Raw genomic sequence first — 12,199 nt, 5'->3', positions numbered from 1 at the left:
TCCTCCCTCTCTCATTTGTTTCTTGCCTTCTTCCAGTGTCATTGCATACAATTTTTTGCCTTCTGCAGTTTCTTTCACTTCCTCCCCCAGGATACCACCACTTCACTTTCTGGTTCACTCTGCATAATCATCTCCTTAAGATAATCGTACCGCAACCATCCTGACTGGAGGGTTGCAAGTCTTGCGTTGCAACCTCTGACTCAAAGAGTTTACACTGAAACACATCTTCCGAATCTTCTACACATCCTTCCAAGTTCTTTGACTGCTTTTTTAAAAGGCTCGACTTCTTTCTAAAACATCCAGCACACCATTATTTCTACCAAATGTCTCCTTAACTTCTGACCCCTTCTCCAGCACAAACGATACCTCTGCCAACCGAATAGCAGCATTCGGTTCAGAAGCATCTCTCTCTCTCGAATCTCCATGCTTGCTCTCACCAGCTTCCTGCTTCTCTTAGTTGCCTTTGTGCCTAGAACAGAAGACAGGAAGTGTAGCTGTAAACAACGTCCCTGTACGCAGACGAGTAGGGGAAGTTCCTTGATGCCCAGGTCAAATTTCCCTTAACTGTATAAATACCACCTTCAGTCTCCTCTAAAAAGAAGCTACTAGCCTAGTGGGGCTAACCCAGTCAACAAAGGAGAAGTAAATAAATTTCTACTTACCAATTTCTGTACCTTTACCTAAAGTAAATGTAAATCCGTGGCCTTTTAAACCATCTGATGCATCTGTTTCTATTATCACATAAGCAGCAGAATAATCTGGATCAGTGTGCTGAAATGAAATAGAAAATGCAATACCATTAATCCTAGTGATTATAGAGGCATTTAATATCAGCAGTACAATTTAATATGAGTACACAGCACTGTATCAAGCTGCAGAAGAAAGTCCTACCAGATACAAAGTATATACTTCATGAACAATGTGGAACTACTGACATGTTATCATATTCTAAGTCAGTGTCCAATGAGAAGGAAACGATGTGTTCAGAAAAGATTCAGCAGTAGTAAATGACCATTAGAAAATACAATTGCAAATAAAACTCCAACTTTGAACGTCAAACAGTTTAATAAAAAACAAAAGAGCAAAGCTTTCGGGACAAATCCTTCTTCAGTGCTAATACATCCAGTTATGTCAAAAACTCTTTTTATGCAGAAAAATACAAGTCATTTGACCACAACCAACCAATAAAAACAATAATAGTATAATTAAACATTTAAATGATTAACTACAAATTTGTTTTTTCATTAAAATGGGTTTTTAAAGTCACAGCACTATTCAAACCTGGGTCACTGTCTGCTCTCAGTCTAAGAATACAGCCATATTCAGCTGTCTCCAGTGTATTATCTATAATTCCTCCCTGGTTTGATTTATAAATAACAGATATCACCCTAAATTTAAAATGATGCCCCATAGTTTGCTACTCCCACCAATACCCTTCACCATTCACATTAAAATGTTTTGCTAATATATCTTTACTTAATGGATTCGCTGTTACAGCTCTCCGTATTTCTGATTTATGCTCAACAATCCGTTCTCTGAACCTGTGGCTGCATATACCAACATAAAAAGAAGGACATGCAGTGCAGGTAGCAAGATATACCCCATGTGTAGTGTTACATGTAACATAACAGTGAAAAGTAAACGTTTTCTCTGTAATGGGATACATAAAAACATTACTAGTCAGAATGTCTTTGCAGCAGCTACAATTATAACATGTTAGAGTTCCTAGTTTTAACTGTAAGGGTTTATAGATCAGATCACCCAAATTAAGTCTTTGTAGCATAACCTTCTCTTTATACTCTTACAGTTCCTATATGCAAATCTTGGTCATTGTAAATCACACAAAAAGGACCCCCTGCACGAAGGCAAATGCACGGCTCAAAAAACCAATCAATAAAAACAAAAAATGTAGAGCCAGCATACAGTGACCTGAAAAATAAGTTTATTATAAATTTATAATGAAATGCAGAACAGCAAAACAGACCGGTTTTGGCCGGACAATATCACAGCCTTCTTCAGTGTAAAGCAAACAGAAAAACAATGCGGTTTAAATATATGCTTCTCATAGCTCATTGGTGGATGCCTAAACTTGTTCATTAAGCCCAGGTGGAAACAATCCACCAAGTCTGACAATCCATTTCTTTTCCTTAGCATTTAAAATGGAATGCCAACCTGTCTTGTTAGAATGATTCCCTTGTATACTGTCAATAACCATAAAGGAAAATTTGGCAATAGTGTGTGTCATTTACTGTTTTTAAAGAGCATTGTGAGCTCTTTTATTCTTGATATTACTAATATGTTCAGATATACGTAATCTTAATGGGCGGGAAGTTTGTCCCACATAAAAAGAGCCACAATTGCATGTTACCAGATATATCAACCAATCACTACTGCAGTTTGCAAAGAAATGGAGATCATAAACTAAAGCACAATTCCTGCTAGAAAATTGCTTTGATTTGCATACATATTGACAGTTGGTACAATGACCACAAGGAAAACAGCCACACAATGGTTCTCCCATCAACGTTGTTTGTAAAGGTTGTGAGTTATTCAAGGTATTTTCACGTTTATAATGATTAAAAAATGAAAATAAACATCTATCTGGAATGATGCTGGCAAGCTCATAATCACATTGCAGAATATTCCAGTGTCTATGCACACTTTGAATTAGACTGTTAGAATTTCTAGCATAGGTCGTTATGAACCTTATGGGCTGTGATGATGTTACTGAATGATCTCTATAAGTAAGAAGTTCTGATCTATCCATTGAGTTAACCTGATGACTGGCCTTTAATACATCTCCCATACTATAACCCTGAGATTTAAATCTGCTGATTAAATCACCCTTATGTTGTTGGAAGGAAGAATCCTTAGAACAATTACGTTTGACACGTATAAATTGTGATTTTGGAATATTTCGTGCAATGTGAGCTGGGTGATAACTGGAGGCATGTAGGATGGTATTATATTGGGGGTACTTCTTGCACACCTCAGTACCTAGTGTGTGGTCAGGTAATCTATTGATTAATACATCTAAAAAAGTGATTGTGTTTAGATCATAGTGTACAGTGAACTGTAACCCCCATATGTTATGATTCAAATATGAAACAAAATCCATAAGTTGGCATTCATCACCCTTCCATACTAGCCAAACATCATCCAAGTAACGTCTCCAGATGTCAGTGTATTCAATGAATATAGTGTTATGGCAGACATAAATGATATGTTTTTCAACATAAGCCATAAACAGATCCGCATATATGGGGGCAAAAGATGCCCCCATTGCTGTTCCTTTAGTTTGCCAATAACAATTATCCTTGTAATAAAAGACATTATTCGTGAGGACATGTTTGGCTAGACCCACCAAAAATGAATTGAAGTCCGATTCATATAAGCCCGATACTACTAACCAATAGGCCACTGCTTCCAAACCAGCTTGATGGGGGATGTTAGTATATAAAGCACTTACATCCAATGTGCATAAAAAACACTCAGGTTCCAACTGTGTGTCTGAAATAATCTGCAGAAAGTTGGTCGTGTCTTGCAATCGTGATCATAACACATGTAACAAGGGTTTGAGATGTTTGGTGAGATATAAGGATAACGGCTCAGTAATGTACCCTTTACCAGATACAATAGGTCTGCCAGGTGGATTTAATGGGTCTTTATGAATCTTGGGTAAGAAATAGATGTATTGAGTTGTGGAATCCTTAACCATAAGTTGGTGCATAACCTCATTACTAATGATAGCTTCATCCCTGGCCAAAAGCAAAAATTGATCAATCTGTTTTTTGAACCTGAAAGTAGGGTCAATAGGCATTATGGAATAATATCTCTGATCTGAAAGCTGTTTGTTTGCTTCATTATCATAATCACACCAGTTGAGTACAACTACAGCTCCACCTTTATCTGCAGAGATGATAACTATATCTTTGTTATTTTGGAGTTCCAGAATAGCTTGTTTTTCAACCAGGGTCAAATTGTTGGATTTAAAATGTATATCCAAGCTGGGAAAATGAAGATCTTTGAGCACGCTATTCTGGAACTGGTGTACCATGGGATGCATGGGAGGAGAAAAACTGGATTTGTGATAAACAAATTTATCCTTATTATAGTTACTATCCGTATCACCAAAAAACAGTTTCAAATTTAAATTTCTGCAAAAAGACATGACATCCTGGGCCAATGTATCTTCAGGAACCATAAAGCCAGGTATGAAAGTAAGACCTTTATTCAAGATAGACATGTGGATGGGTGACAAGTCAAAACTGGACAAATTTAAAACATTGCTGTTAGAAATAACATTCAATTGTTCATTGCCATTTTCAATAGACCCTGAATGTTGTGTACGCCTTCTAAATTTCCGCCCACCCCGCTGGTATTTGGACCTAAAGTGATTGATCCAGGTATCCTTTTGGGGGTCGGTGAACCCGATACTGCTGGGGACTTATTGTCAGTGCAAGACGAAATGTCATCTGTGGATGACCCTGTGTCTGCACTCCGTCTTCTTAAGATGGACCTTGGTCTCTTCCTTTTGTTGGTTTGTTTGGGAAAAGATGTGAATCGTACATGTTTGGCATTGAGAGAAAAAGGGTTGGCTCTTTTATAATCTTCTTGGTCTCTGGAAAACTTTTTGGTTTTTCTGGACCTTAGCTGCTTCATCAAAATTATGTAAATCAGTAGCTACATTGTTAAGTAATTTGTTAAAAAAAGGTTCCTCCTCAAATGATTTCAATTCACTAACTGATATGGTAACCGCATCCATTTCTCTATCAATTGCTCGATCATGAAAATTACCCAAAGCTATAACAAAGGCCATAGTGGCTTCTTCTTGTATTTTGGACCATTGGCTATTTAATTCATCGTCAGCATCCATCACATGAGGTTGTGTTCGTATCCGCAAACCTCTCGGAGTTATTCCTTCTGCAATATATGCCTTGAATAATTTGGAATGCCAAATATTGGATCGTAAAGATCTTAGATGTTTTTTGAGATTTCCAAAAAGAGTTGCACAAATAGATTCAGGACTGATAGAAACATTTCTGTTTGTATTGTCATGGGTAGATGAGCTGAGCCCAAAAGCTCCAAGATCCTCCTATCTGCAGCCAAACCAGTAATAAAACTGGACAGATCCATATTGGGATCAGATTTATAATTTTCAATGGACTAGATGAAAAGTATCCAATATGGCTGACTATAATAGCCAAATACAAACAGCTACGTCAGCTTGATGTATATTAATAAGCAAAATCCAAAAGTTAGAAGAACAATAGCAGCCTAACCAATAATAACCAATGATAATGATTATTAATGGAGCTGCGTCCCACAACTTGTTGACTGTTACTGTACTGTGCAATATAAATTTAGGCAAAAATTGTGAAGAAGCCAATGAACATAATCATGTGAAGGAATGCTGAGAGATCTAAATCAAATGAAATAAGCTATTAATAAAAATAGACCGATTGGAAAATTAATGCAATCAAAAACCAGTATAATCAAACTTAAAGTGTAGCCACATAAAAAAATTTTGGTCTGGAAAAAAACTATTTGTAAAACTGGACATATATTAATGGCTTGGGTAATGCTATCCAAATAATCACAAGCTGTACAATGATAAACATTAAAACTAGATAGCAAAAATATTGCAATAAGATAAGCTCATAGATAATGACAATTGAAATCTGAAATATTAGTGAACATGAACACAGAACAATGATGGTGGTAATATTAATGCTGATGATTCAGCTAGAATGACAAGTCACTATCTACATTGAACTGATTCCAAAAAAATATTTACATTACGAAACAGTATGCTTCGAAGAGAGATAATATAAATATCCAATTTTGGATCTAATAATATCCCAAAAGTGTCAAAAGCAGAATTGGGAAAATCTGACAAATGCAAAACTGGACTCAAACACATGAATATGCCAAGGATCAAGTCTAATAAGGTCCCAAAAAACAGTAATTAACTAAAAAACAATATTTGAATTACATGAAATGTAAAGAAATAATACCATGGATTTACATTAAGATCCAAAGAATAGAGTCCCCACTAATGCATGACAATGCGTTGTATCTCACTCATGCCCTTTTGCTTATTTAAACACATAAGACACAGTATACTAAAGGACAGTATCTATTAGTCCAAATCATCCAGGACAATATACCTTGCCCGTGGTATAAAGTCACAAACCTCTGTGTCAGCCAAGCATACAAAAAGGCTTTTATGCGTCAGAAAAATACTTACTACACTACTTATTGTTCAATATAAAAAAGATTTACAGCCATAGTTTAGCTGAATCCTGGTTCTTATACAAAAAACTATAATGCTGTCCTTAAATGGAGTCCAAATATAAAAAAATGAAGCAAAAGACACACTCGTATGTTGAATGTAAAACGCAATAATATTCCAGAAAGTTCCCATGAGTTCACGAGAAGCCCAAAGTCAGCAGGTTCTCAACGAAGACATACAGTCACATTTTGAATCATTTCCACCTTGAAAATACTATCGCTGAAATAGCATATAGATATTGGTATGGCAAATGAACGACAATTGCTTCCTTAATGTTGTAAAATAATACAAAATGTCCAAGCTGTTTGTGAACACCAAACAATCAAAAAACACTAGTGCGCCGCTATATTAAATATACAAAATGTTTATAAGCATCAGAGAAGATTATATGCTATTTCAGCGATAGTATTTTCAAGGTGGAAATGATTCAAAATGTGACTGCATGTCTTTGTTGAGAACCTGCTGAATTTGGGCTTCTCGTGAACTCATGGGAACTTTCTGGAATATTATTGCGTTTTACATTCAACATACGAGTGTGTCTTTTGCTTCATTTTTTATATTTGGACTCCATTTAAGGACAGCATTATAGTTTTTTGTATAAGAACCAGGATTCAGCTAAACTATGGCTGTAAATCTTTTCTATATTGAACTATAAGTAGTGTAGTAAGTATTTTTCTGACGCATAAAAGCCTTTTTGTATGCTTGGCTGACACAGAGGTTTGTGACTTTATACCACGGGCAAGGTATATTGTCCTGCATGATTTGGACTAATAGATACTGTCCTTTAGTACACTGTGTCTTATGTGTTTAAATAAGCAAAAGGGCATGAGTGAGATACAACGTATTGTCATGCATTAGTGGGGACTCTATTCTTTGGATCTTATTGTAAATCCATGATATTATTTCTTTATATTTCATGTAATTCAAATATTGTTTTTTAGTTAATTACTGTTTTTTTGGGACCTTATTAGACTTGGTCTTTGGCATATTCATGTGTTTGAGTCCAATTTTGCATTTGTCAGATTTTCCCAATTCTGCTTTTGACACTTTTGGGATATTATTAGATCCAAAATTGGATATTTATATTATCTCTCTTCGAAGCATACTGTTTTGTAATGTAAAAATTGTTTTGGAATCAGTTCAATGTAGATAGTGACTTGTCATTCTAGCTGAATCATCAGCATTAATATTACCACCATCATTGTTCTGTGTTCATATTCACTAATATTTCAGATTTCAATTGTCAATATCTATGAGCTTATCTTATTGCAATATTTTTGCTATCTAGTTTTAATGTTTATCATTGTACAGCTTGTGATTATTTGGATAGCATTACCCAAGCCATTAATATATGTCCAGTTTTACAAATAGTTTTTTTCCAGACCAAAAAGTTTTTACGTGGCTACACTTAAAGTTTGATTATACTGGTTTTTGATTGCATCCATTTTCCAATCGGTCTATTTTTATTAATAGCTTATTTCATTTGATTTAGATCTCTCAGCATTCCTTCACATGATTATGTTCATTGGCTTCTTCACAATTTTTGCCTAAATTTATACTGCACAGTACAGTAACAGTCAACAAGTTGTGGGACGCAGCTCCATTAATAATCATTATCATTGGTTATTATTGGTTAGGCTGCTATTGTTCTTCTAACTTTTGGATTTTGCTTATTAATATACATCAAGCTGACGTAGCTGTTTGTATTTGGCTATTATAGTCAGCCATATTGGATACTTTTCATCTAGTCCATTGAAAATTATAAATCTGATCCCAATATGGATCTGTCCAGTTTTATTACTGGTTTGGCTGCAGATAGGGAGAATCTTGGAGCTTTTGGGCTCAGCTCATCTACCCATGACAAAACAAATAGAAATGTTTCCATCAGTCCTGAATCTATTTGTGCAACTCTTTTTGGCAATCTCAAAAAACATCTAAGAATATTTGGCATTCCAAATTATTCAAGGCATATATTGCAGAAGGAATAACTCCGAGAGGTTTGCGGATATGAACACAACCTCATGTGATGGATACTGACGATGAATTAAATAGCCAATGGCCCAAAATACAACAAGAAGCCACTATGGTCTTTGTTATAGCTTTGGGTAATTTTCATGATCGAGCAATTGATAGAGAAATGGATGCAGTCACCAAATCAGTTAGTGAATTGAAATTATTTGAGGAGGAACCTTTTTTTAACAAATTACTTAACAATGTAGTCACTGATTTACATAATTTTGATGAACAGCTAAGGTCCAGAAAAACCAAAAAGTTTTCCAGAGACCAAGAAGATTATAAAAGAGCCAACCCTTTTTCTCTCAATGCCAAACATGTACGATTCACATCTTTTCCCAAACAAACCAACAAAAGGAAGAGACCAAGGTCCATCTTAAGAAGACGGGGTGCAGACACAGGGTCATCCACAGATGACATTTCATCTTGCACTGACAATGAGTCCCCAGCAGTATCGGGTTCACCGACCCCCAAAAGGATACCTGGATCGATCCCTTTAGGTCCAAATACCAGCGGGGTGGGTGGAAACATAGAAGGCGTACACAACATTCAGGGTCTATTGAAAATGGCAATGAACAATTGAATGTTATTTCAAACAGCAATGTTTTAAATTTGTCCAGTTTTGACTTGTCACCCATCCACATGTCTATCTTGAATAAAGGTCTTACTTTCATACCTGGCTTCATGGTTCCTTATGATACATTGGCCCAGGATGTCATGTCTTTTTGCAGAAATTTAAATTTGAAACTGTTTTTGGGTGATACGGATAGTAACTATAATAAGGATAAATTTGTTTATCACAAATCCAGTTTTTCTCTTCCTATGCATCCCATGGTACACCAGTTCCAGGATAGCGTGCTCAAAGATCTTCATTTTCCCAGCTTGGATATACGTTTTAAATCCAACAATTTGACCCTGGTTGAAAAACAAGCTATTCTGGAACTCCAAAATAACAAAGATATAGTTATCATCTCTGCAGATAAAGGTGGAGCTGTAGTTGTACTCAACTGGTGTGATTATGATAATGAAGCAAACAAACAGCTTTCAGATCAGAGATATTATTCCATAATGCCTATTGACCCTACTTTCAGGTTCAAAAAACAGATTGATCAATTTTTGCTTTTGGCCAGGGACATCAGTAATGAGGTTATGCACCAAATTATGGTTAAGGATTCCACAACTCAATACATCTATTTCCTACCCAAGATTCATAATGACCCATTAAATCCACCTGGTAGACCTATTGTATCTGGTAAAGGGTACATTACTGAGCCGTTATCCTTATATCTCACCAAACATCTCAAACCCTTGTTACATGTGGTACGATCACGATTGCAAGACATGACCAACTTTCTGCAGATTATTTCAGACACACAGTTGGAACCCGAGTGGTTTTTATGCACATTGGATGTAAGTGCTTTATATACTAACATCCCCCATCAAGCTGGTTTGGAAGCAGTGGCCTATTGGTTAGAAGTATCGGGCTTATATGAATCAGACTTCAATTCATTTTTGGTGGGTCTAGCCAAACATGTCCTCACGAATAATGTCTTTTATTACAAGGATAATGGTTATTGGCAAACTAAAGGAACAGCAATGGGGGCATCTTTTGCCCCATATATGCGGATCTATTTATGGCTTATGTTGAAAAACATATCATTTATGACTGCCATAACAATATATTCATTGAATACATTAACATCTGGAGACGTTACTTGGATGATGTTTGGCTAGTATGGAAGGGTGATGAATGCCAACTTATGGATTTTGTTTCATATTTGAATCATAAGATATGAGGGTTACAGTTCACTGTACACTATGATCTAAACACAATCACTTTTTTAGATGTATTAATCAATAGATTACCTGACCACACACTAGGTACTGAGGTGTACAGGAAGTACCCCCAATATAATACCATCCTACATGCCTCCAGTTATCACCTACCTCACATTGCACAAAATATTCCAAAATCACAATTTATACGTGTCAAACGTATTTGTTCTAAGGATTCTTCCTTCCAACAACATAAGGGTGATTTAACCAGCAGATTTAAATCTCGGGGTTATAGTATGGGAGATGTATTAAAGGCCAGTCATCAGGTTAACTCAATGGATAGATCAGAACTTCTTACTTATAGAGATAATTTGGTAACATCATCACAACCCATAAGGTTCATAACGACCTATGCTAGAAATTCTGACAGTCTAATTCAAAGTGTGCATAGACACTGGAATATTCTGCAATTTGATTATGAGCTTGCCAGCATCATTCCAGATAGATGTTTATTTTCATTTAGGAAGGGGAAAAATCTCAGTTCTTTTTTTAATCATTATAAATGTGGAAATACCTTGAATAACTCACAACCTTTACAAACAACGTTGATGGGAGAACCATTGTGTGGCTGTTTTCCTTGTGGTCATTGTACCAACTGTCAATATGTATGCAAATCAAAGCAATTTTCTAGCAGGAATTGTGCTTTAGTTTATGATCTCCATTTCTTTGCAAACTGCAGTAGTGATTGGTTGATATATCTGGTGACATGCAATTGTGGCTCTTTTTATGTGGGACAAACTTCCTGCCCATTAAGATTACGTATACCTGAACATATTAGTAATATCAAGAATAAAAGAGCTCACAATGCACTTTATAAACATCAAATGACACAAACTACTGCCAAATTTTCCTTTATGGTTACTGACAGTATACAAGGGAATCGTTCTAACAAGACAGGTTGGCATTCCATTTTAAATGCTAAAGAAAAGAAATGGATTGTGAGACTAGGTGGATTGTTTCCACCTGGGCTTAATGAACAATTTTAGGCATCCACCAATGAGCTATGAGAAGCATATATTTAAACAGCATTGTTTTTCTGTTTGCTTTACACTGAAGAAGGCTGTGATGTTGTCCGGCCGAAACCGGTCTGTTTTGCTGTTCTACATTTCATTATAAATTTATAATAAACTTATTTTTCAGGTCACTGTATGCTGGCTCTACATTTTTTTTTATTCATCGTTGTAAATCAGGCAAACTTTTCAAGGGGATGGGTGGTTGAACCAATTTCAATCTATTTACAAAAAGTCTTACACGAGTACCTTTTACATTATGATAGCTTTATCAAGGACACGGTTGATTTTTTGACATTCTAACTACTAATGTTTTCGTGCATCCCATTATGGAGAAAACTTTTACTCTGCCCAGATGCACATTCTCATGGATGAATCTCTGGTAAAAAACAGAAACCTTCTAGGAATCACTGATTTCAAGGGGAAAATGGGTATTTTGAGAGCTTACATCACTTATAGAGGTAAACTAGCACACCCTGAATGTTGTCTATTACACTCCAAATTATGGGCATGTTTCCATGCATTCACAGTGTGGTTACAGCTGTAAAAAGCAAAAATTCTCAAACCACCTTAATGGCTATCAGAATGGATTTTCCTTCTGTCCTAGTAAAGGGGAGCAAATGTGCCCGCTCCCTAAGAAAAGGTTGAATAATTGGCAGGCAGAAGTGTAAAAAGAACAAGATACATAAAAGTAAAACACTGGTTCTCAAAATATTATAATGAGGTGGTGGTGCTCTGTTGCTGAAGCAGTTTTTATGGTAACATCATAACTATGTTATAAAGACAAGTAAATGTAAGTGATGAACAATCCTTAACCTAACACAGGTCATACAAAGCTTTTTTAACCACTGGTGAACAACAAATATGTTTTGTGCAATTCAAAGCACTTATTTATAAAAGGTCTGCACAAACTTCTAGAGATGCTAACCCAAAATATTGTGGAGTATAACCTGAAAAGATTCTTCAAAGTTCAAAGATGGACAATCATACAAATTTAGCAGGGCAGAAATTAGATACCCAATTAAAAACGAGTTTCTACACACCA

At 35.8% G+C, this 12,199-nt stretch overlaps 1 protein-coding gene across 1 annotated transcript in view; it reads right to left on the bottom strand.

Moving 5' to 3' along the window:
• The window catches only part of ENOSF1 (enolase superfamily member 1), an 852,891-nt gene that overhangs the window by 824,724 nt on the left and 15,968 nt on the right, over nt 1-12,199 (bottom strand). Inside the window, exon 2 of the mRNA XM_044065235.1 lies at nt 663-771. Coding sequence (XP_043921170.1) covers nt 663-771 — 109 coding nt within the window. The remainder of the gene's footprint in view (nt 1-662; nt 772-12,199) is intronic.

This window comes from Protopterus annectens, chromosome 3.part0, assembly GCF_019279795.1.
Source record: "Protopterus annectens isolate FY-2018-M chromosome 3.part0, PAN1.0, whole genome shotgun sequence".
Classification (NCBI taxonomy): domain Eukaryota; kingdom Metazoa; phylum Chordata; order Ceratodontiformes; family Protopteridae; genus Protopterus; species Protopterus annectens.
This window is presented reverse-complemented; position numbering and strand designations above follow the sequence as displayed.